The sequence below is a fragment of the Phocoena sinus genome, chromosome 9 (assembly GCF_008692025.1).
Source record: "Phocoena sinus isolate mPhoSin1 chromosome 9, mPhoSin1.pri, whole genome shotgun sequence".
NCBI classification, from domain to species: Eukaryota; Metazoa; Chordata; class Mammalia; order Artiodactyla; family Phocoenidae; genus Phocoena; species Phocoena sinus.
Genome location: NC_045771.1, coordinates 7,721,687 through 7,748,709, shown reverse-complemented (window position 1 = coordinate 7,748,709; position 27,023 = coordinate 7,721,687). Strand labels below are relative to the sequence as shown.

The window sequence follows — 27,023 nt, the reverse complement described above, 5'->3', positions numbered from 1 at the left end:
CACCAGAACAAAGGCACCAGGCCTCTCTACCAGAAAGCCTACACAAGCCCCTGAACCAACCTTACCCACTAGCGGCAGACACCAAAAACAACGGGAACTATGAACCTGTAGCCTGTGAAAAGGAGACCCCAAAAACAGTAGGTTAAACAAAATGAGAAGACAGAGAAATATGCAGCAGATGAAGGAGCAAGGAAAAAACCCACCAGACCAAACAAATGAAAAAGGGAATAGGCAACCTACCTGAAAAAGAATTCAGAATAATGATAGTAAAGATGATCCAAAATCTTGGAAATAGAATGGAGAAAATACAAGAAACTTTTAACAAGGACCTAGAAGAACTAAAGAGAAAATAAACAATGATGAACAACACAATAAATGAAATTAAAAATTCTCTAGAAGGAATCAATAGCAGAATAACTGAGGCAGAAGAATGGATAAGTGACCTGGAAGATAAAATAGTGGAAATAACTACCACAGAGCAGAATAAAGAAAAACGAATGAAAAGCATTGAGGACAGTCTCGGAGAATTCTGGGACAACATTAAACATACCAACATTCGAATTATAGGTGTCCCAGAAGAAGAAGAGAAAAAGAAAGGGTCTGAGAAAATATTTGAAGAGATGATAGTTGAAAATTTCCCTACCATGGGGAGGGAAATAGTTAATCAAGTCCAGGAAGCACAGAGAGTCCCACACAGGATAAATCCAAGGAGAAACACGCCAAGACACATATTAATCAAACTATCAAAAAATAAATACAAAGAAAAAATATTAAAAGCAGCAAGGGAAAAGCAACAAATAACATACAAGGAAATCCCCATAAGGTTAACAGCTGATCCTGTATCAGAAGCTCTACAAGCCAGAAGGCAGTGGCAGGACATATTTAAAGTGATGAAACAGAAAAACCTACAACCAAAATTACTCTACCCAGCAAGGATCTCATTCAGATTCCACGGAGAAATCAAAATCTTTACAGGCAAGCTAAAGTGAAGAGAATTCAGTACCACCAAACCAGCTTTACAACAAATGCTAAAGGAAATTTTCCAGGTAGGAAACACAAGAGAAGGAAAAGACCTACAATAACAAACCAAAAACAATTAAGAAAATGGTAATAGGAACATACATATTGATAATTACCTTGAATGTAAATGGATTAAATGCCCCAACCAAAACACATAGACTGGCTGAATGGATACAAAAACAAGACCCATATATATGCTGTCTACAAGAGACCCACTTCAGACCTAGGGACACATACAGACTGAAAGTGAGGGGATGGAAAGAAATATTCCATGCAAATAGAAATCAAAAGAAATCTGGAGTAGCAATTCTCATATCAGACAAAATAGACTTTAAAATAAAGACTATTACAAGAGACAAAGATGGGCACTACATAATGACCAAGGGATTGATCCAAGAAGAAGATACAACAATTGTAAATATTTATGCACCCAACATACGAGCATCTCAATACATAAGGCAAATGCTAACAGCCATAAAAGGAGAAATCGACAGTAACACAATCATAGTAGGGGAGTTTAACACCCCACTTTCACCAATGGACAGATCATCCAAAATGAAAATAACGAAACACAAGCTTTAAATGACACGTTAAACAAGATGGACTTAGTTGATATTTATAGGACATTGCATCCAAAAACAACAGAATACACTTTATTCTCAGGTGCTCATGGAACATTCTCCAGCATAGATCATATCTTGGGACACAAATCAAGCCTTGGTAAATTTAAGAAAATTGAAATCCTATCAAGTATATTTTCTGACCACAACGTTATGAGACTAGATATCAATTATGGAAAAAAAAAACTGTAAAAAATACAAACACATGGAGGCTAGATAATACACTACTAAAGAACCAAGAGATCACTGAAGAAATCAAAGAGGAAATCAAAAAATACCTAGAAACAAATGACAATGAAAACATGATGACCCAAAACCTATGGGATGCAGCAAAAGCAGTTCTAAGAGGGAAGTTTATAGCAATACAATCCTACCTCAAGAAACAAGAAACATCTCAAATAAACAACCTAACCTTACACCTAAAGCAATTAGAGAAAGAAGAACAAAAAACCACCAAAGTTAGCAGAAGGAAAGAAATCATACAGATCAGATCAGAAATAAATGAAATAGAAACAAAGAAAACAATAGCAAAGATCAATAAAACTAAAAGCCGGTTATTTGAGAAGATAAACACAATTGATAAACCATTAGCCAAACTCATCAAGAAAAAAAGGGAGAAGACTCAAATCAGTTAGAATTAGAAATGAAAAAGGAGAAGTAACTGACACTTCAGAAATTCAAAGGCTCATGAGAGATTACCACAAGCAACTCTATGCCAATAAAATGGACAACCTGGAAAAAATTGACAAATTCTTAGAAAAGCACAACCTTCCGAGACTGAACCAGGAAGAAATAGAAAATATGAACAGACCAATCACAAGTGCTGAAATTGAAACTGCTTAAAAATCCTCCAACAAACAAAAGCCCAGGACCAGATGGCTTCACAGGCGAATTCTATCAAATATTTAGAGAAGAGCTAACACCTATCCTTCTCAAGCTCTTCCAAAATATAGCAGAGGGAGGAACACTCCCAAACTCATTCTGAGGCCACCATCACCCTGATACCAAAACCAGACAAAGATATCACAAAAAAAGGAAAACTACAGGCCAATATGATGAACATAGATGCAAAAATGCTTAACAAAATACTAGCAAACAGAATCCAACAGTACATTAAAAGGATCATGCACCATGATCAAGTATGGTTTACCCCAGGAATGCAAGGATTCTTCAATATATGCAAATCAATCAATGTGATACGCCATATTAACAAAATGAAGGATAAAAATCATATGATCATCTCAATAGATGCAGAAAAAGCTTTCAACTAAATTCCACACCAAATTATGATAAAAACCCCCCAGAAAGTAGGCACAGAGGGAACTTAGCGCAACATTATAAAGTCCATATATGACAAACCCACAGCCAACATCATTCTCAATGGTTGAAAAACTGAAACCATTTCCTCTAAGATCAGGAACAAGACAAGGTGGCCCACTCTCACCACTGTTATTTAACATAGTTTTGGAAGTTTCAGCCACAGCAATCAGAGAAGAAAAAGAAATTAAAGAAATCCAAATCAGAAGAGAAAAAGTAAAACTGTCACTGTTTGCAGATGACATGATACTATACATAGAGAATCATAAAGATTCTACCAGAAAACTACTAGAGCTAATCAATGAATTTGGTAAAGTAGCAGGATACAAAATTAAGGCACAGAAATCTCTTGCATTCCTATATACGAATGATGAAATATCTGAAAGAGAAATTAAGGAGACACTCCCATTTACCATTGCAACAAAAAGAATAAAATATCTAGGGATAAACCTACCTAAGGAGACAAAACACCTGTATGCAGAAAACTGTAAGACACTGATGAAAGAAATTAAAGATGCTACAAACAGATGGAGAAATATACCACGTTCTTGGATTGGAAGAATCAATACTGTGAAAATGACTCTACTACCCAAAGCAATCTGCAGATTCAGTGCAATCCCTTTCAAACTACCAATGGCATTTTTCACAGAACTAGAATAAAAAATTTCACAATTTGTATGGAAACACAAAAGACCCTGAATAGCCAAAGCAATCTTGAGAAAGGAAAATGGAGCTGGAGGAATCAGGCTCCCAGACTTCAGAATATACTACAAAGCTACAGTAATCAAGACAGTATGGTACTGGCACAAAAACAGAAATATAGATCAATGGAACAGGATAGAAAGCCCAGAGATAAACCCATGCACATATGGTCACCTTATCTTTGACAAAGGAGGCAAGAATATGGAATGGAGGAAAGACAGCCTCTTCCGTAAGTGTTGCTGGGAAAACTGGGCAGCTACATGTAAAAGAATGAAATTAGAACACTTCCTAACACCATAAACAAAAATCAGCTCAAAATCGATTAAAGACCTAAATATAAGGCCAGACACTATCAAACTCTTAGAGGAAAACAGAGAGAGAACACTCTATGACATAAATCACAGCAAGATCCTTTTTGACCCACCTCCTAGAGAAATGGAAATAAAAACAAAAATAAGCAAATGGGACCTAATGAAACTTAAAACCTTTGGCACAGGAAAGGAGACCATAAACAAGACGAAAAGACAACCCTCAGAAAATATTTGCAAACGAAGCAACTGACAAAGGATTAATCTCTGAAATATACAAGCAGCTCATGCAGCTCAATATCAAAAAAACAAATAACCTAATCCCAAAATGGGTAGAAGACCTAAATAGACATTTCTCCAAAGAAGATACACAGATTGCCAACAAACCCATGAAAGGATGCTCAACATCACTAATCATTAGAGAAATGCAAATCAAAACTACAATGAGGTATCACCTCACACTAGTCAGAATGGCCATCATCAAAAAATCTACAAACAGTAAATGCTGGAGAAGGTGTGAAGAAAAGGGGACCCTCTTGCACTGTTGGTAGGAATGTAAATTGATACAGGCACTATGGAGAACAGTATGGAGGTTCCTTAAAAAACTAAGAATAGAACTACCATATGACCCAGCAATCCCACTACTGGGCATATAGGCTGAGAAAACCATAATTCAAAAAGAGACATGTACCACAGTGTTCATTGCAGCACTATTTACAATAGCCAGGACATGGAAGCAACCTAAGTGTCCATCGACAGATGAATGGATAAAGAAGATGTGGCACATATATACAATGGAATATTACTCAGCCATAGAAACACAATTGAGTTATTTGTGGTGAATTGGTTGGACCTAGAGTCTGTCATACAGAGTGAAGTAAGTGAGAAAGAGAAAAACAAATACCGTATGCTAACACATATATATGGAACCTAAATATATATCTATATATTTATATATATGGTTATGAAGAACCTAGGGGCAGGACAGGAATAAAGACACAGACGCAGAGAATGGACTTGAGGACACAGGGAGGGGGAAGGGGATGCTGAGAAGAAGTGAGAGAGTGGTGTGGACATATATACACTACCAAATGTAAAATGGATAGCTAGTGAGAAGCAGCCGCATAGCACGGGGAGATCAGCTCGGTGCTTTGTGACCACCTAGACGGGTGGGATGGGAGGGTGGGAGGGAGACGCAAGAGGGAGGGGATATGGGGATATATGTATACGTATAGCTGATTCACTTTGTTATACAGCAGAAACTAAGACAACAATGTAAAGCAATTATACTCCAATAAAGATGTGTGTGTGTGTGTATGTGTATATATATATATATATATATATATATATATATAATTAGAAGGGGCCATGAAAATGGGGTTAACACAGGTCTTTTGGAAGTGACGAGAATCCAGCTATGATTCTGGTTTAGTCAAAAAGTAACAATTAAATTTTAAAATGAAAACCAACCTGGGAGGAAACAGCAGTTGCTGGTATTTGTCTGAAAAGCACTGGAGGCTGTCTCATGCCTCATGTCTTTGCTCCAACATGAGCAAATAGCATTAGATGAGCTCCCGGGATGGCCTCGCAGAGGTATGTGAACCACACGGTGGTCTGCAGCCTCGGCAGCCCAAGTGCTGAGACCTGCATCCTCCGTGGAAGCCCTGGGCCAGATTTCTCTCCCGGGGTGGAGAAGAGCAGACACGCTCAAGGGCATTACTCGGCACAAACAGCAGCAGGCTGCATTGACCCAGGGCCCTCTTTGGCAGAGACATGCCAGCGAGTTCGGAGTCCTGGCCGCCGAAGCAGCCGGCCCAGGGCAGGGGCAGCGTGAGCCACTGGGGAGAGGTGAGCGGGCTCGTCAGGGCGGGGGGCTAGTGCAGGGGTTTACGTGCAGCAAAATCAACACGGGCCAGAGTGTGTCACTGTGTTCGGAAGTAGTTTAAGGAGGAGGCCAGCGTTTCCAGAGGGCTGGAGGCTGCTTCGGGAAGCTTCAGGGGGAAGTCAAGCTCCTCAGTGGCTCCTTGAGCAAGAAGGTTAGGTCCCCTTAACTATGACAGATGTCCAGGCTCAACTCACTTGGCCCTGAAATCTCTCTGGAAGTTCAAGGAGGCCAACCCTTCTGTGCAAGATGTCGCCCGGCAGAGGCTTAAAAACTCATCCTCACTCCTTCAGGATCCTCTGTGCTGCCCGGGAGGCCTGGTCGGAGATTCCATGGGGGAAGTGCTGTCTTCAGGAGGGCTCATGGGAGCAGGGAGCCTGCAGCGTTTCTTCCTGTGCCAAACAGTTTGTCTATGAGGAAAATTTCCTCCTGTGTGGCAACCTGAGTTTATGGCAGAGTTGAGGTTTGTTAGATGGACTCATAAGCGAATGGGGACTAGAGTGCTGTGACCATTCTCTGGGCTACACTTGGCGAGCAGCCCCAGACAGCTGCCCACCTCCCCAGACTCGATGGTGTAGCTCGTTTAGTCAGCTGCCCCTCACACCCTCAGTATTCCAGACTCATGAGTGGATAATCCCATGGCCATCTGAAATGCAAGGTCATGGAGGGAGTAAAGAGAAAACGGACCTTTGTGGGCAAGGGAGAAAAATGGAATTCACGTCATGAAGTGCACTCCAATCCATGCATGAGTAAAATGGCTCCTTCTGGTGTCTGAAAAGTTTAAGATCAAAAATATACAATTTGAATTGCAGGAATTAAAACACAGGAAATCTGTTGTTTTTTCCCGTTTCCCACAAACCTGAGTCAATAGCAGCAACATACATGCTGGCTGAGATGTCCTGGGTGATTCTTCAAGGCCACGTGCTTCATGGGCTTTATTTATCTCGTTTAATCCACACGAGAACCTTATAAAGTATGTAGTTACTGATTCCCGTTTTCTTTTCACAGTGAAGAAACTAAAGCTAAAGATTAGTTAACAGCCCAAGGTCAGGCAGCTAGTAAGAGACAAGAGGTGGGATTTGATCCCAGTCTGACTCCAGAGACTTAACCATTTGTCTTGTCCAAGCAAAAACTGCACCAAAGTTAAACAAGAAAGGAAGACTTCATTCAAGGCTACTGCAGGAGGGCAGAGAGGCCAGAGCTTGGGGTGAGCTCAGCTCTGCTGAAGGAAAGGGCAAGAAAAATTTTTGTCCCTTTTACAACTTGGAGCAAGTTGCCTGCCCTGAGGAAGTTAGGCTCCTACCCTCCCCAGAAACTGGGATGTAGAAGCAGCAGCTCCCTGAATGCTTACGTTCCAAAAAGATGCCCCCAGGTCCTTGAGAAAGACATTCCAGTTTTACAGCTGGAAAAAGGCCATTTTACAGCTGGCAAAAGGCTTTTTAAAAGATAAATATCTCAAAGGAGCTAAGAAAGAATTTAAGTAAATGCTTTAAGAATAGGGGAGTCAAGGATCTAGGGTCAGAAGAAACCTGTCAAAATTCACTCAGTTCGAGGGGAACGTTAAGGCTGTCTTGATCCTTATACCAGGGTCCTTCATCTGGGGGGCTACTGTGACCCACCAGGTATTTGGAAAAGTGTGATGGCTTTGGAGCACTACCTTCAGCTCCAGCCACAGGCAAAGCTGCCCACAATGCAGAGGAGAATCCATCCCCACAAAGTCTTGCACCCCCAGATGGCAGCCACGCCCCATGCAGCGCTGCTCTCAGTTGTGGAGCCTGTAGTAGGAGATGATGAGATCTGGCCGGTCCTGAGTCATCCCCAGCAGGCGTTCTGTGGATTACCAGTCACTTTGGCAAATTTCAAGGCAGGCAGGCCCTCACTGTCTGACACGAACACAAAGGGCTTGGATTAACGAGAATTTTATGCAGAAGCACTTGGTGGCAGGGAACAAACGAGCTGCCTTACTTAAGAGTTTCTCTGGTACAGAGATAAGCTGTTTTTCTTTTTAGCTCGTTTGGTAAGCCCTTTACAAAGGTTGTCAAAGTCAACACGGAGCTCTCTAGAGCTGTGTCTGGAGCGCGACCCTCTGGCTTCTCTCCGTGCTCTCAGCAGCAGCCCACGTGCCCTCCTTCTTGAAATATTCTCTTCTCTTGGATTCCATGGCGTGTGCTTGCCCGCTTTCCCTCACCTCACTGGCCATGACTGGAGTCTCTCCTGTGAGTTCTCTTCCTCTCCGTGACCACTAAATGTTGGAGCATCAGACACAGAGCCTTCCCCTCTTCTCCAGCCATGCGTTTCCCTGGGTGATCTCATCCAGTCCAACGGCTCCCTATACTGTTTATGCACCAGTGACTCTGAAATCAAAATCTCCAGGCCTCGCTTTTCCGGAAAAGCATCCACGTACACAGCTGCATCCACGTACACAGCTGTCTACTTGGCGTATCCACGTGGCTGTCTGATGGGCATCTCAGAGTAAGCATGGCAATGAGAGCTCCTGCTGCCTGCCCCAAGCCTGCTCTTCTGCCAGCCTTCCCGTCTTAGAAAATGACATCATCGTGCACCCATTTCTGCTTGAACCCAAAATCTGGCATTAGCCTTGATTTCCTCTTTCCCTCGTCACTGCCCATCATTAGTGAGTCCTGTGACTGCCTCCGACTGTGCCCCGAACGCACCCACTGCTGTCTCCTGCCACGGGTCCCACTCTAGTCGAAGCCATGGTTGTTTCCTGATTGGACTGTTGTAACTGGTCTCCTGACTGGTCTCCAATCTTGGTATGTTTCTTGAACACACCAAGCCTATTCCTGCTTTAGAGCATTTACACTGGCTGTTCCCTCTACCTGAAACTCCTCCCCAGCCATCAACAAAATTGCCTCCTTCTTTTTTTAATTGAGGTACAGTTGATTTACAACATTACATTAGTTTCAAGTGTATAGTGTAGTGATTCAATATTTTTATAAATTATACTCCATTTAAAGTTATTACAAAATAATGGTAATATTTCCCTGTGCTGTACAATATATCCTTGTTGCTTATGTATTTTATACATATAGTAGTTTGTGTCTTTCAATCCCCTACCCCTATCTTGCCCCTCCCCTCTTTCCCTCTCCCTGCTGGTAACTACTGGTTTGCTCTCTGTATCTGTGAGTCTGTTTCTGTATTGTTATATGCATTCATTTGTTTTATTTTTTAGATTCCACATATACGTGATAACATACAGTATTTGGTTTTTCTCTGACTTATTTCACTAAGCATAATACTCGCTAGGTGCATCCACATTGTTGCAAATGGCAGAATTTCATTCTTTTTTATGCCTGAGTAATATTCCATTGTATGTATATGTACCACATCTCCTGTATCCATTCATCTGTTGGTGGACACCTAGGATTCTCCCGTGTCTTAAAGGTTGGCTCCTCCTTGTCATTCACTCTCAGCTCTGTACCTCCTCAGAGAGGCCTTCGCTGACCACTCAGTCTAAGGTAGCCAGTCATTTACCATTTTCCATTCTCCTTAGAACTTCTGATGTTTTCATTTATCTCTGTGCCCTTCCCCTAGAAGGTAAGCTACATGCCAGGAGAGATTTAGAATATCGCTGCAGTGGTTGCCCAGTGGATTTGCTGGGTGAGCAGTAGGATGAATGAATAAGTGAATTCTATTTCTGTTACTTCTCTGAGTTAACAGTCATATTACCATCTTTGGAAATATTTTTTTCATTAGATACCAAGACTGAAATCAAGCATGACCGAAGCCTAAAAACAGAGTCGCAGAGAAATTCATATGATGAAACATAGCATCTCAGATCATTCTAGGCCCTAAATATAGTTTTCAGTCTCCCTCTCTCAAATTGAGGTCTTGCCTGTTTGGCAGTGGCTGAGATGCTAGCTGGGACCCTAATGCAAAGAGTTTCTGGCCCGACCCTTGTAACTGGTCTCCTGGTTCTCTCCTAAACAGAGATAGGGAGTGATGTCATAATTAGGAACCACTGCCATAAAATAATCAAGTAAAAAGATGTGCTAGATAAAATCTAGTCTTAAAAAATCACTAGATGACATCAGTAAACTGTCTACAAAGCAAAAATGCAAGTAAAATACAGAAGCTTCTCCATGGAATGCTACTCCTTCATAGCTGTTCACCTCAAGGATTGCTAGCACATTTATTCTTTTCTTAACACGACCGCCTCTCACGAGGCTCTGCCGTGAAACCACGTATGAGGCATCCACTCTCTTCTCAGTAGAACTATCCCTTCCCTGCCAACCTCACAGGTGAAGGATGGTCCTTCCCCACTAAGTGTCACCATATGCTTTCCTGCCCTTTACCTTTTAGAGGTCAGAACGAATTAACTTTTGCAATCCCCGCTGTCTGTTTTACAATTAGAGTTTTAACATATGAAGTAAGTTATGATAGACACAATTTTTACCTTTCTTACATACACTCCCAACATAATCAAACTAACAAGGTACTTTTAACTTCCTTTGAACCTCCAAAAGGTAGTCTGTTCACTACCTATTTCCATAGGTGCTGAGCTTATTTTCTAACGCAGAGATTATATGTTTAGAAACTTACAGAGAGATATGCAGTCAAATGCTTTACCACTGAGAGACAGATTTTGAACCTAAGAAAAGAGCCAAACCTATTGTTCACCTTCTGTGGAAAAACAGCTCATGTGCCACAAGAATAAAAGCTTCAGGGATTCTGAGGTCTTTTATTCCAGTTTTCTCATGACAGTTGGCATGGGCCAATTCAGAGAAGACATTTTAATGTAAAGGCACCAATTTTGAAACCAGTATGGAAAAATAGTTTCAAAAATAGACTTATCAGGGTTTCCCTGGTGGCGCAGTGGTTGAGAGTCCGCCTGCTGATGCAGGGGACGAGGGTTCGTGCCTCGTCGCGGCATGTGGGAAGATCTCACATGCCGCGGAGCGGCTGGGCCCGTGAGCCGTGGCCGCTGAGCCTGCGCGTCCGGAGCCTGTGCTCCGCAACGGGAGAGGCCACAGCAGTGAGAGGTCCGCGTACCGCAAAAAAAAAAAAAAAAAAAAAAAAAAATAGACTTATCAAATAATTTCTCATATGGATTTTTTATTCTTTCAGGAAGGACTGGACTAAGCTTCATGATAATAAATGGCAACTGTCACACAGAAAAAGATTGTAATAAAATTAGTATCAGTGACACAATATTGAGGAAGGAACCAGTACTCAACAGCCCCGCAGTCCCTCCTGTGATACGCTAAGAAAGTGAGAGAAAAGCCGTCCACTGTTACTGGCTTAAACAGAGTTGTTTCCTGCCAAATGCTGCATTTTATCCTCTTTTCTTTCATCTGCATCGTTCTCAAGGTTCGCTGGTGTGGGATTCTGTGGGACTCACACTCTTCATATCGTGGTCCTGTTGTCACAAACTGGCAGTGTTCCCCATTCGTTTTAATTTCACCTTATTATTTTACATCTTTTTACACCATTCCCAATTCTACTCTCTCCCCATCGCTGGCACCCACTCAGCTGTATTTTATGTATAACCTTCTAGCCCCACCCTCTATATATTTGTTCAAAATATGTGCATGTTATGGAAGATTCATAGTATTGCCTTTCCAGTGTCATTATTTATATAAGTGGTATTGTACTACAAATCTCATTCTGTTTCTTTCACTCAGTCTTATGTTGTTTTTTTTAATTCATTTATTTTATTTATTTATTTTGGCTGTGTTGGGTCTTCTTGCTGTGCGCGGGCTTCCTCTAGTTGCAGCGAGCGGGGTCTACTCTTCGTTGCGGTGCACAGGCTTCTCATTGCGGTGGCTTCTCTTGTTGCGGAGCACGGCCCTTGGCACGCGGGCTTCAGTAGTTGTGGCACGCGGGCTCAGTAGTTGTGGCTTATGGGCTCTAGAGCACAGGCTCAGTAGCTGTGGCACACAGGCTTAGTTGCTCTGCGGCATGTGGGATCTTCCTGGACCAGGGATCGAACCCGTGTCCTCTGCATTGGCAGGCAGATTCTCAACCACTGCGCCACCAGGGAAGCCCCCAGCCTTATGGGGTTTTTTTGGTTTTTGTTTTTTGTTTTTTGCGGTACACGGGCCTCTCACTGTTGTGGCCTCTCCCGTTGTGGACCACAGACTCCGGACGCGCAGGCTCAGTGGCCATGGCTCACGGGCCCAGCCACTCCGCAGCATGTGGGATCTTCCCGGACCGGGGCACGAACCCGTGTCCCCTGCATTGGCAGGCGGACTCTCAACCACTGTGCCAACCAGGGAAGCCCCTTACGTTTTAAGATGTATTTGTGTAGCTCTGTGAATACCATGTGTATAGTGTTCCATTATGGGTATATCCATGCTTTATTTATTCCATCCCCTAGTGATGCATACCTAAGTTTCCACAAACTCTTTGCTACCACAGATGACTATTCATCAAATATATTTGTGCCTATCCCCCTATTACCTGTATGAGGTTTTCTCGTGCACTCACATGTGTCTGTGTGTGTGCAGGAGTCATAGAATATATGCATACTTAATTTCTGCTGAGTCATAGGGTATGTGCATACTTAGTTTCTCTAAGTACTGTTTGTCTGATCAGATTCTGAGTGTAAACCTCAAACTTACTGGTTGATTATCTATTTCTGTCAATAGTTCTGTCACTGGTAGCTCTGTATTCTCTGAGGCTATTTTGTTAGTTAGATGTGTTCATAATCTTCTTGATTTATTGTTCCTTATAGAAGTATGTAATTTCCATCTTTATTCCTTCTCATGTTTTTCATCACACAATTTTATTTCTGCTCTTAAAACTACTATGCAGTTCTTCTTGTTGTTAATATTCGCCTGGTGTTTTTATGCAGGTGTTGGAATCCTTTTATTTAAATGTGTGTCTTAGATAGTATAATGCTGAATCTTTTAAAAATTTAATGTGAGGATCTCTGTCTTTTTATTCATTTGTTGTGACTACTGTCATATCAGGGTATGTCTTCTGCCATCTTACCCTGCATCTCCAATTTACTTTGTTCTCTGTTTGCTCACCCACCCCTCAGCCTACTTTCCGTCGGTTAAATTGAATATTATTCTACTGATTTAGAAGTTTTACATTCTACTTGCATTCCTCTGGCAGCTATGCCTAACTTCTTAAGACTCATACTTATGCTTTTTTCTCTGTCATCCACAAAAACAAATCGGTATCTCTGTTCTCCTGAATAAGAGACCAAGAACCCTCTGACCTCCTTCCCCACCTCACTACTTGCCATGTTGACATCATCTGTGGTTTTAGTTGCAGAATCTTATGAATATACTTATTTTAACTGCTTATGAGAAAACATTAATATTTGCTGTTTTTCTTTTCACTTACTCTTCTTTCCCACATCTTATCTACTCCTGGATTTATTTTCGTTTTTACTCAAGAGCAATTTTTTCTAAAACTTTGTAGGTGAGTCCTTCCTAGACCTCACATGCCTGCGAATACCTTTACTGGTTCCCTGTTTTAATCAGCACTGTGAGGACATCAGTCCATTGTCTTTTACAGGCAGTGTTCCTGCTGAGACGTTAGATGTAAGTTACACTCTTACTCCCGAACATGTCCTTCTTTTCCTTTAATATTGTTTAACTTCATTATAATGCAGCAGTTCTAACCTTTTGGGGGCCAGTTTGGTAAAGTCTGTGTCTCTCTTCTCAGAGTAATGTTTTCTATGAATAAAAGATACAGAATTACAAAAGAAACCAATACATTTATCAAAACACTTAAAATAACAAATTTGTTTTACAGCAGTAATACGTGTGCTTCGTGCTTCAGAAGGCCTCCCTCTCTCCCCATCTGCTGTGGCTGATTCTTAAACCAGTGCTGGATCTTCACCTACTGAATCCGTACTCTCACGACCCGTTCCCTCGCTAAGAAGCATCTCATTACCACATTGACAGGGCTGTCTGAAAAATAACGAAATCGAGTAGGCTTTTCCCGTTTTCTCCTTTTGCTTGGCCTCCGGTATCATTTAACACTCGTAAGCATGCCCTCCTTGCAACCCTGACCTCAGCACCTCCCACGGTTGTGTCCTCGGCCTCTGGCTCCCCTCCCTTTCCATCCCAACCCTCACCTCTTTTTCTTCCACCCTCCTGTCTTGGGAAGCTCCTGCCGCCTGGGAGGTTGGTGAGCAGAGCTGCGCTGATCCCTCCCAGACCCATAGATCTGGCCTTGACCCGGGACTGAAATCTTTAAACGCTTGTTCCGAATCTGAGAATAAGAGAGCGAGGTCACAGCTCTGATTCTTGGCTGTGGATGAAAAGGGAGTGGATACAGTTGTTTAAAAAATAAAGGCTTTTAAAGGCAAATAATAAAGACAGAGAGACAGAGACAGGGACAGGGACAGGGACAGAAACAGGTGGATCAACCTGGTCAGGTTCCTGATCCGTGCATGCATGTATGTGCATGAGTGCTTGTGCGTGTGTGTGTGTGTGTGTGTGTGTGTGAGAGAGAGAGAGAGAGAGAGAAAGAGAAAGAACATGGGATATGTTAAGATCAGCAGAAAGCAGATGCTAATTTTGCTCCAAAGATGAGCAGAACTCTCCAGCAGGATACATCGTCCGAGCAGTAACATACAAATATTTGTAAGAGAAATATTTAGGCAGCATTGTAAGCTGATGTATTTGAAATGTGGCTTTGCATTGAAGTTTCCCGAAGTAACAATTAATAATTTAAAACTTGGACCTGGCTGGGATCTGGAGGTTTACCACTGTGCTCTCTGTCAGCTGCCACTTCTGTGAGGGACTTGGAACCGTAAGACCCATTACAGAGTGGCAGTCCTCTGAAATAGCGCTGTCAGACCAAGTGTGGGGAGATAACCAACCTCCCACCATCTAGGGGCCAAAGCTCATCACTGCTCTGGTTTTAGAGATGCAGTATTAAGCTTTTGCACCAAGAAAAAGTACAACTTCAAGGACAGCATCAAAGAAGCATCTCGTGTTTGCAGCCTAGAGACCGGTTTGGGTGTCCATATGTCCACATTCCTGACTGAACTGTAAGCATGGCATTCCCCTTTCAGCTTCAGCCATCTTGGGACGGCACTGTGCCAAGTGGTGAATGATTCATCTCAGATGGTAATCATTCTGTCAGCATGTTCCGTACCTCAGCACAGCAAAGTCAGAGAAGAGGCGCCTATGATGCAAGCCCAAAAGTCAGGATGCAGCTACGGCATGGCAAGAGTGCAGGCTTAACAGCCAGAAAGCCTGGGGGGTGAATTATGGCCTCTTACGACCCATGTAACACTGGGCGAGCCAACTCTCTTGGTCTCAGTTTCCTTACCTGTAAAATGGGGGTGATAATAATATTTCTCTCTGAGAGTTAAGAATGTAAAATTTGAAACAGTACCTGGAACAGCTAGCATTCAGTTAATATTAGCTTTTGAAATAGCTAATACTGTATCATGCTTACCCTCCCACCATAGCCTCTGGAATGAATTGAGACCTCTCAGCACCACCCCCATCATGGAGCAATTCACATTCAGACACATACGAGTGCTTTCTGCTATCAGAAACCCAGTTATTTTCTCCATCTCTATTTTGAAGTTTTCTTCTAGTTTAAATACTTTGGATTCACATATTCTGCATGTCCTCTACTCAGAGGATATAAGAAATTCATGCAGTGATAATGAACTTTAAGCCCCACTTTCTGAGTATGGATAAACTTTTTCATATATGCCCTCCAATATCCAGCTGACAGAGGCACCCCTGGTCAATACTTGTCGATCACGCAGCTCTTCACTGAATAACGTAAGCCCACATCCTTGAACTCTCTCCACTACTAAAGAATCTGGGCCATTCTGAGGTCCTCAGCTTAACCAGATAACTGGGTTTTTACTTTACACACCTGTACTGACACTACTGGGTTTTTTCCATGTTCAGGTTGACGGTCAAGACCTAAGAGACAATGGTAACATGTAAAACAGGAGACACAGTGGGTGCAGCATCGGCCAAGCTGCCGACGGGGGCCCAGCCTGTCCAAGCACGTCGCTGCTGTTGCCCCCTGACCTACACGGGCCAGGTCTGACTGCCATGGAGAAGAGACGGGGTCTAGGTGGGTCACCTGGACACAGAAATCACAGCTGTATTTCCTGTCAGTCTTTTGTGCCAGCCAGCCATGTGTTGAGCGCCGCTATGCCAGCTTACCGCTCTCGCAATCCAGGTGCGGTCCCCCACGGCAGACAAGCGAAGGAAAACGGCCATCGCAATCCTGAACCTGCCAAGGAAGCAGTGCAGTTAGAAGGAGAACTCCAAGGTCATTCTCTCAGGCAGGCCTAGACCAGCCCAAGCTTGAAGTTAACCCTTTACTCACTGTATTAGTCTGCTCAAGCTGCCCTGACAAAATACCACAGACTGGGTAGTTTAGACACCAAAACTCTATTGCTTACAATTCTAGTGGCTGGAAGGCCAAGATCAAGGTGCTGGCAGGGTTGGTTTCTCCTGAGGCCTCTCTCCTCGGCTTACGGACCTGTGCCTTCTCACACGGCTGTTCTTCTGTGTGCTTGCATCCCTGGCATCTCTTCCTCTCCTTTCAAAGGACACGCTCATATTAGGGACCCACCCTTGTGACCTCATTTAATCTTAAGTACCTCTTTAAAGGTACTATCTCCAAATATAGTCACATTGGGGATTGGCGCTTCAACACGTGATCTTTAGGGTGACACAGTGCATTTCATAACACTCATACCTCTGGTATCAGATTCGTGTATACTCAGCCATATTTAATTTCCAACTCTGTGCTTCTGTAGAATTTTGTTTATACTGAATAATGGTAATAATAATAAATGGCTCCCGTTAACTGAGCATGAGTACAGAGGGGGGTATTGTCACTTGTTATGAATATGACCCTGCAAGGTGCATATTTTTATGCCAGTTTCATACACGAGGCTGAGGCCCAAAGAGGAGCTGGGAAGATCAAGCAGTGAGCAGCAAAGCCAACACCCAAAAGTTGATTTTTGTGACCACAGTTCATGCTCTCCACACCTGTTTCCCGCCTCTCCTACGTCAAATTTTACCTTGAACCACAGTGTGGCTATTTGTGATTACATTTGTATTAACCTGAGAGCGAGAAGTATGTCTCCTCCACCTTCTTAGGAATGCCTTTCCCAGTGCCTTACACATGTGACCTGGAGCCTTTGCTTCTCTTAGCATCTCAGAGCAGCTCCCCGTCTCACCCCCTGCCCTCACCTGCAGGGCAGTGCCTCCCTTACCTCTTTGTCTTCCCAGGGCTGTGCACCTGGATACTCTTTCTGTCAGTTTCTCAGTGGGGTCTGTCTTAAGGGCTCTATTTAAAATGGGAATCTCCCCCACCCCATTCCCACTTAACCCAGACTGACTTCTAACAGGCCATATACTTAACTTACTTATTGAGTTTATTGTTAAATTTCCCTCTCCCTCGGCAAGAAGATAAGCTCTGCAAGGGCAAAGACTTTTGTGTGTTTTGCTTCCTAGTGCCTTCTAAACATCTAGACAAGGCTAGCTTATAGTTGCTGTGAAATAAATACTTATCGAATGGATAAATTAGATTCCTCGTGTGGGATCTTTGGTGCGATTCCTCTCTATGGCGAATGAATGTCTGGTCTCTCTGGGCACAGGTGCCGTGGAGCCCAAATTAGCTCCTTAGAAAACAGTTAAGCTCCTAGTTTGAGGACAGTGCTTTTTAGAATTCCTCCTGATCGTTATTTCCGCCCTGTTTGTTTAATACCTGATTATTTTGCCCCAATCTTCTGTGCTTTTGATGGTTGTATTATTCATTATGGATAGTTACAACATTTTCATAATTAATCTCTAATTGCAATACTTGAATAGCATTTCACATGAAAAATGATTTACAAATTAAACCCACGTCTCACCTTGGGTAATTATCACAGGTCTAACTAATGTGTGTGAGGCTCTTGCATGGCAGGGGGCTCTCTCCAGCGACAATGTGTTGATTTTCTAATTAACAAAGGTTAAGTAGCCTTTTTGCTCGCAGACCTACAATTTAAACTTATGACATTTGTCACCAGGAAAGATTTCTATAGAGCACATAACTTGAACTCAAATAATTATCACTGGTTCTAGTACATTAACATCCTTTGCATAATATATAATGGCCCTTTTCAGAACAAAAGATTTTTCTTCATATTGACTAGATCAGTAAAAGTACTTTCCAGCTCACTGACCCATTTAATAAATCAGGGACCATGTTTAAAAAAGAGTGTAAGTTATTCAGTTTTCCTTTATATAGAGACAAATGGCATTCCACTTACCTTCTTTGGAAATTAAGAAGAAGGAGTATAAAAGTTTATTTAATGAAGGCAGCAAATATAAATGAGACTGTAGTCGTACGTTATGTTCAGTTAAGGGAAGGAGGAGGGAAAAAAGGTCCGGCAGCAGTGCAAAGAGGAAAAAGGAAGCAAGAAGAAATTTAGCAGAAATTGACAGTAATTTGCTGAAATGGAGAGAGGGGGACACATAAGCCCAGCGGGAGAGATTATACATCATGGACCAGAGTAATTTAGAGCTGGAAGGACCAGAGACTTCTAGTTCAGCCTCCTTTTATGTGTAAGAAAAACTGATGCTGAGAAAGATGCAGCGATTTGATGAAAGCCACAGAACTAACAAAAACAGTCAATAGTCCCGATAGGGAAAGATATACAAACACAAAGGCAGGAAGAAAGACTGGCAGGTGTAGAAGCTCAGAAAGAACAAGACCAGAAAGAATCAGAGAGGCAGGGAGACAGAAAACCCTGCCCCTAAATCCCCTTACTGAATGAAGCCTGTGTATGTACATAATGAAGCATATATACATATATCTAAATGTTTACCTAAATGATGTAATTAAAATATGACCTAATCTAGATGTACTTTCTCTGCCAATTGATGCTTTCTAAATCTCCATTTTTTTGGTCATATTAACATTTACTTCAAGAGTCTTTTTAAAAAAATCTCCTCAGACTCTCAACCATTGCTGACACCCTTAAATGTCAATTATTTCCAAATTAAAATACATTCCAGATAGACTAAAGAATGAAATGTTAAACGAGGTAAAATCATAAAAGTTCTAGAAGAAAATATAGTTGAATAATTATATTTTTTTGGATTAGAGAAGGTATTTATAAGCCTAATATCAAAGGCAGAAATCATAAAAATAAGGTAGATGCATGTGACTACATAAACATTACATACAAGTTAACAAACACAAACTGGAAGGATCTAGTTGCTGAATTTATAACAAAAAACTAAAGACCCAAATATTGCTACCAATCAGTAAGAAATATATATTCTATTTCTCCCAAAAAAGCAAAGGTCATGAAGAATCAAAAACTAAGAGTGAGGAAAACATAAATATTATTCAACCCACAGTATTCGAAGCAATGCAAATTAAAAGAATGAACTCTTTTTTTTTTTTCCCCCTCTAGCCTATAAATTCAAAAGTATCCTGCCTAGTATTAGAATTGGTGTGGAGAAGGCAGGAATCTTGTACCCTATTGCTGAGATACAAATTGATAAAGTCTTCTGAGAGGAAATTATATTGCAAATGACTTTAAAATGTTTATGCCCTTGTACCTAGCAATTACACTTCTAAGAATTAATTCTAAGGAAAAACTGGACAAGTATGTCAAGGTTTTTACAGGGATATTTATTATAGTATCATATAAAATAGGAATTGGAATAAGCTTCAAAGTCCAGTGGTATGGGATAGGGAGGGTGGGAGGGAGACGCAAGAGGGAAGGGCTATGGGGATCTATGTATCCATATAGCTGATTCACTTTGTTATACAGCAGAAACTAACACAACATTGTAAAGCAATTATACTGCAATAAAGATGTTAGATAAAAAAATGTTTTAATTTACTTAGTAAAAAAGTAAAATTAAATTAAAAACCTCTAAAAAGTCCAATGGCAGTGGAATGACAAAGTAAGTTAGAGTGCACCACAGGGTGGGCTGCTCTGCAGATGTTAAGCAGGACGTTCTAGTTGAATATTTATTGCTGGGAAAATGTTTTATGATATATTAAGTGAAAAAAGCAAATTTCAAAACAATGCGTATACCCCGCTTTTTTAAATTTTTTATGCATATGTATGCTCATAGATAAAAGTAGAAAAGGCTATTTGCTACAAGTGAAAGTCGTTCTGAGTAGCATTACAGATTCTCCTTTTCATTTTGCTTATCAGTGTGTTTATGGTTTCCACAATGAAAAACTATTACATTTGCAACCAGGGGAAAGGAGAGGCACACATCTAAAAACAACGATTTAAAAATGTCAGCGTATTTTGATAGGATATAATTGTCTTAATTGACTAGTGATGAAAATTTAAATGGCTAGGCATTTATTGAACGAAAAGGCCCTTTGGAAAGCCTTATTGCAAGAATAAAAGCCATAGCTGCTAAAACGATAGACGCCAAATTGAAATTTCGACCCACAAAGAGTGACTACTGGATTGAAATTCTTCCAGATCATAGCAAAGGGCCAAATTCCCCTTGGCCCAGAGGTGCAGCGGTGCTGGTGAGCGGATTGCAAAATGGGAAATCCTTCAAAGTGGTTGTTTCTAATCATTTCTTTTGCCGTCTACTCTCCCATACCATTAATCAAAAGGGGCATTGGGATCCCTTCAATTAATCCTCTTCTATTTAAATATTTTATTAAAAAATAACAATCCCTGGAGAATCATCACTCAAATCTATGCACTGCCCAGTGAGAGAGCCGCAAGGCTTGGGTTTATAAAGATAATAGTGCAAGTCATTTGCTGTTTCACGGCTGAGGATTCACAGGCATAAGCAAAGGCTAATCCATCTCTGCAGCTAAAGCCTTTGATCCACCAGCCCTGTCTGATGCGTCGTCTAGATGGCACACTTTTTCTCAAGATACTGGAGTAAGTGATCAGAATCAATCTCCAGTGTGCGACCTCGCCCAGAGTCTGCCAGTCCTATTGACCGTGCCAGTTCTAAAGACATTCAGATCTTTATGTCAGAAACATGTACGTCTGTGGCGCCCCGGACCCTGAAGTTCTTCTGCATTAGACGATCAACACAGAACAGAGTTTAAGACCACAGGCTCGAGAATAAGACAGATCTGACACCGCTGTGGCACTTCGGGGCTATGAGGCCTTGAGTACACGACTTAATTTCTCTAAGCCTCAGTTTCCTTATCTGTATGGGGCTAAGGTAACAATGCCTACCTCGCCAGGTTGTTGTGAGAATCAGGTGAATATCATGTGTGAGATGCTTAGGAGAGTACCTACTACATAGCCCTCAATAAACAGTAACTTTCACTTTATTAACCATATCTTTTTTCTAAATCCCCATCAGATTTCTTTTAATAATTTTAACTACTATCATTTTATTTAATTTCTAGAAAAGCTGTTAGTCTAAAATACAGGCATATTTATAAACTTGAGTTCCTCCTTTCGTACCAGCTGCTTAAAAAAATCATAGCTAAGGTTATTATAGATACAATCCACCTGTGATATAATTCTCCAATGAACCGTTCTATGAAATTTATTAGGAATATTTTAATATTTTCATGCTCATGAACCTCTAACTCCATAACGTACTGAGAAAATTACAGTGAATTTGTTTTGTGTGTTATGTGTCTTGCAACGGCATTTAGACAAAAGCAATAAAATCTGAACTGACCTGGTAATAAATGTGGTGTAGCTGACTTCCGTGTAAAATTCTCAATTCCAATTTCCAACCACCCCAGACAAGAAGCCCTGGGAACCCTCAACGTGAATTTCAAAGCAAAGCATTTCTTGAGACAAGAACCAGGACTTACAATTACATTCCAAATGGATCTACTTCGTCTGGCTAATTGACTTGTTAACTATGCTAATATATTCATGTCCCTCTGCCTTTTTATATCTCTTCCAATAGATAATGCTATGGAACTGAGTGCCATGAGATTAAAAACCAAAGAACTTAGAGAGTTCTGTAAACTTCTTTTCTATAGGAAACCAGATTAAACTTCCAAAACAGCTTACATAATCTGTGTGTGTCTCCAAACATTTTAGTACTATAGCAAATGTATTGCTTCGCAGAAGACAGTCTCTTTTAATCAGCATTATAGGCTAAGGGGAGAAAGCTGCAAGCTCTTCTATTAGGCGGGACCAACTTGACAGTGAGCGTGCCCCCTGCACTTGGCAGTCTCATCTCCCACCACAGTGGTCCGAGGAATGATGAATGAAACAGAAGCCACAGCAGAGGTTATTCTATCTGAGCTCCATGCCTTCTGTCTTCCCAGGTGGTGCCGGGGGCCAGCAGGGCTTTCTGGGCTGCATCCGCTCCCTGAGGATGAATGGGGTGACACTGGACCTGGAAGAAAGAGCAAAGGTCACATCCGGGTTCAAATCCGGGTGCTCGGGCCACTGCACCAGCTACGGGGCAAACTGTGAGAATGGAGGCAAATGCATAGAGAAATACCATGGGTATTCCTGCGATTGCTCCAATACAGCCTATGATGGAACATTTTGCAACAAAGGTAAGTCAAGCCAGTTTCCAAAGCCATTTTTAGACATCTTTGAAGTCCAAATCATCTATTGAATGGTTTCTCAGCTGTACCCAGGCATACTTCATTCTGAGGGTAAGGTATTTGGAATTCTTCTCCCACCTTAGGTAGGAAGTCTCCTAAACCACTCCCTAATCTCTGTTGTTCATTAAGACGAGAGAATCTTTGAGTGTGGTGCAGAGTTTCCCCCAAATTCCAGCAAACTTTTCACGGGCTGGAACATTACAAGTCAAATAACCGTATCATGCCTTAATGGTGAGTGACAAAGTAAGCGGCCACTGAAAGAGGACTCGGGCCTGACCCTCCCACTCAGGGGAGTCAGAGGGTCAGCACATTATCTTGGACCTGTAGATCACTGCAGTGAATCTACCTGTGCTGCCCAGTGGTCTTAATGCCCACCCCCTCCCCCAGCTGCTAAGAGATTGGATTCAAGCTGGACTCACAAGGAAGCCCTCTGGCCAGTTATTGTCATTATCTTTAGTATCCCTCTTCTGTAGGACGCCTCTGTGGGAGGTTCTCAGCCTCCACTAAAGCGCAGGAATACTGAGATACCACATCTAATGGGTCTGTTATTACTGCAGTATTTCAGTCTTGAATGATTAATCCCTAATAAATTCTGCAGAGCCAGTCAGCTGACTCCAAGAGCCTGGCGCTTATGCTTGTTGTCATTCGGGGTAGACCCTGTGATCTTGCATGACCGGAAGAAATTCATTCGACTGGCCTGTGGCCTCCTGTCCCACTTGTAAACGGGAGAGATGGGGAGAGGCAGGGCTGGCAGTCTTCTTAAGCTACAATTGAAATGCGCGTAAATCACTCTTCTCTTTCTAATGAATGTATAGCATTTGGGTAAAGTTGTCTGTAAACGGTTGGTGCATCTCTTTATAAGAAGCTTTACATAAGTAGCCTATTCATACTCTCATGAATACTTGGAGGGTTGTTTAGGCTGGCATTATTCACACAAGGTGCCACACGGAAGGACGAATTGTTCCATAACATTCTCTGTACATCCAGGCTACTGTCTGGCGGTGCTATAACATGAGCATAGAAATTAGGTCAGGCAGGGCTTGAAGAATGAGCGCGAGACAACAACACAGGTGGAAAGGAACACCTTTGCTGAACAATCCACAGCACGTTACCACCGCTGTTACAGTGCGTTCTGCTTGGAACAGCACGGCTCCATGATTTTCCCGTGGCACACAGTGCAGTGGGTTTGCAGAGCACATTAATTTTGCACTTGTAGAAATGACAGTCTGGCAATTACCGTTCATTGTGCTTGATGCTAATCTAGTGCAGTCATTCCCTTGCCAAAGTGGTGTCTGAATGCAATCAAGTAAGCACTAATGCCTGAGAGATTCCACTGCATAAGTGCCAATTTAAAGAAAACCATGAGCCCCTTATTTTTGGAGAGTTAGGTTAAGCACCGTGGCTCATACACAACCTCTGGGGGTTAACACGCGATATTCACGAATTGAAAGGCAAGGGTATGTACCCTTCAGCTTTGCCAATGTTCAAGATAAAGTCAAAGGAAGCTCGTGAGTTTCCACTGACATTATTTCAAACTGTTTACACAGAAGATCCCTAAATATTCTCTGAATATCTGTTTAGCAGGATGAGTTTACATTTGATTCAATTAGTGGCTTTACCCAAAAAAATGAAAATTAAAAACTGCATGTCATAGTTGGAAAGTATTTGTGGGCATCCTTCTAAGTCAAGACAAGTATCCTCTTGACTTGGGGAGGACGAAGGTGGTGCTGGTTGAGAGGAATCCAGGAAAGCTTCATCTGCACTAAGGCAAGCTCGTTCCCGGACGGGGTCTTCCCTCTGAGGCCTGCAGCCGGGCGCTCCCTCCGGTCGGGGTCTCACCTCCCAGAACAGCAGCTCCTATGACCACACCTCCAGGGAGGCTACAGCCAAAGAACTCAGCCTCTAGAAAGCGCGGCCACAGCCACCTCCCAAAGCGTGAGCTCCTGAAAGTCTTTTGCGGGCCTTCTTTGGCTAGAATAGTTCTGTGCTTGTGAATATGGAAAACTGTTCACAATATTTTGCTGACTCAGTGAAACAGGTCCCAACAGACCACACACAGCCTGATTATATGTCTGTACAAAATCAGACACACACACACGAGGAAAGCAAACTGTAAGAAAACACATCGGAGGCTTCCCTGGTGGCGCAGTGGTTAAGAATCCGCCTGCCAATGCAGGAGACACGGGTTCAAGCCCTGGTCCAGGAACATCCCACATGCTGGGGAGCAACTAAGCCCGTGCGCCACAACTACTGAGCCCGTGTGCCACAACTACTGAAGCCCGCACACCTAGAGCCTGTGCTGTGCAACAAGAGAAGCCACCGCAATGAGAAACCCGCGCACCGCAGCAAAGGGTAGCCCCCGCTCGCTGCAACTAGAGAAAGCCTGCGCACAGCAGTGAAGACCCAACGCAGCCAAAACTAAATAAATTTATTTAAAAAAAAAAAAGGAAACACCTCGAAATATTAACTGTCATTATTCTGGGTGGGAGATGAAAACACCAGCATTTATTTTCTTATCTTTTTGCTGTGTTTTCTAATCTTTACACAATGATGAATCACCTCTTTTTTTCCTCATTTTTGCCTCTTTTAGAGAAGAACTAAGTACTAAGCGACCGAGTTTTTACCCCATGCATTCAAGACTCACCTGACTGTCCCTGGTTAGAAAATACCTAGTTATTAACCAGAAATCATTATACCGCGTCATCACACTATCTGGAATGGAGTAGCATCTCAGGTGAAGACTGCATATAATTAAATTACCTTTGAAAAATCTCTCTCTTTGTACATTTAACAAAGCCCGGTTTTTCACAAGCCTTCAAAGCGATCAGCCTTCAGATGGGCCCTGGAGGAAGGTTTGCCTTGTTGGGGCCAAGTTGTGTGAAAATAAAAACACTTGTGTCACGCTCAGCCAGGTGAGGAGCTCACGCCACGACCGGCATGGGACCGACATAGACCACTTTCACTTGCTTTTGATTGAGAGAGAAGGATATAGGGTTGCATCTGTAAATCGAATTGCCCCATGCTGCCGCTTCATGAAGCTCAGGAGGACAAAGGAGGGTTCCAGCGGTGCCTCCTGAGGATGCGCTTTTGCTTTGTAGTGACGCATTGATGGTCACTGTCACCCACCAGCCAAGCAGAGACAGGAGGCGCTCCTTTCTGCCCTTCTCTGATCTCGTACCAAAAAACTCCCAGAAAGTTCCTTAAGAAACTACAAATAGAACTACCATGTGACCCAGCAATCCCACTACTGAGCATATACCCTGAGAAAACCATAATTCAAAAAGAGTCATGTACCGCAATGTTCATTGCATCTCTATTTACAATAGCCCGGAGATGGAAGCAACCTAAGTGTCCATCATCAGATGAATGGATAAAGAAGATGTGGCACATATATACAATGGAATATTACTCAGCTATAAAAAGAAATGAAATTGAGTTATTTGTAGTGAGGTGGATGGACCTAGAGTCTTTCATACAGGGTGAAGTAAGTCAGAAAGAGAAAGACAAATACCGTATGCTAACACATATATATGGAATTTAAGAAAAAAATATGTCATGAGGAACCTAGGGGTAAGACAGGAATAAAGACACAGACCTACTAGAGAACGGACTTGAGGATATGGGGAGGGGGAAGGGTGAGCTGTGACAAAGCGAGAGAGAGGCATGGACATATATACACTAACAAACGTAAGGTAGATAGCTAGTGGGAAGCAGCCGCATAGCACAGGGAGATCAGCTCAGTGCTTTGTGACCCGCCTGGAGGGGTGGGATAGGGAGGATTGAAGGGAGGGAGACGCAAGAGGGAAGAGATATGGGGACATATGTATATGTATAACTGATTCACTTTGTTATAAAGCAGAAACTAACACACCATTGTAAAGCAATTATACCCCAATAAAGATGTTAAAACAAACAAACAAACAAAAAAGTCCCAGAGCCCTTTTTCAAATGCACCTCTAAAGATGTGAGCATCATGTAAGGTGTTAGCTCTCCCAGGGAAGAGCTATTAAATAGGAATGCTAACTGGGGAAAAATTCAGGTTTTGGAGAGAGCATGAGGGCCTCCTGGAAACTCTGTAATTTGGACCACATAGCCAGTCACCTCATCTCTACGGATAGCCATGCAGTATCCCCTCTTCTCAGAATGTCCACCCACCAGCAGCCACTTAAACTCAGTGGACACAGCTCCATCCCGTGGCACCGTTCCTTCACAGCCCATTGGCTGAGACTGTGGACTCCTCTGGGAGCAGAGCAAACCCCAGCCTGCATGGAAGGCTCAGCTGTGGGTCTGTCATCCCCAGGATTAGCGGGGACCCCCACTGGGGACCAAATGGATAGTGGCCTGGACATGCCAAAGGTTGTCTTCTCTAATAGACTTATTCCTTCTCGGATAGTCAAACCTCAAAACACATTTATGACTATCAACCTCATTTTTATTTCTAACCAGAAATTAGCAACATGATTAGAAGCAAACTTTATCTTCTATTTTCAAGCAAGAGGGAAAATAACAGGCCTATAGCAGCAACAGCAATTTCTATTATGTTAAATGTTTGTAGCTGAATACAATCACAGATTGAATAAGTGTCCCTCTCCCCCAAGTGCACGTCCACCCAGAACCTCAGAATGTAACCTTGTTTGGAAATAGGCTCTTTATAGATGTAATTAAGGTGAGGTCGTACTGGATTAG

General features: G+C 42.3%; 1 protein-coding gene across 1 annotated transcript in view; it reads left to right on the top strand.

Annotated features, from left to right (window-relative positions):
• CNTNAP2 (contactin associated protein 2) overlaps nt 1-27,023 on the top strand; it is a 2,098,245-nt gene that overhangs the window by 1,859,899 nt on the left and 211,323 nt on the right. The window contains exon 19 of the mRNA XM_032643309.1: nt 22,050-22,286. Within this exon, the coding sequence (XP_032499200.1) occupies nt 22,050-22,286 (237 nt within the window). The remainder of the gene's footprint in view (nt 1-22,049; nt 22,287-27,023) is intronic.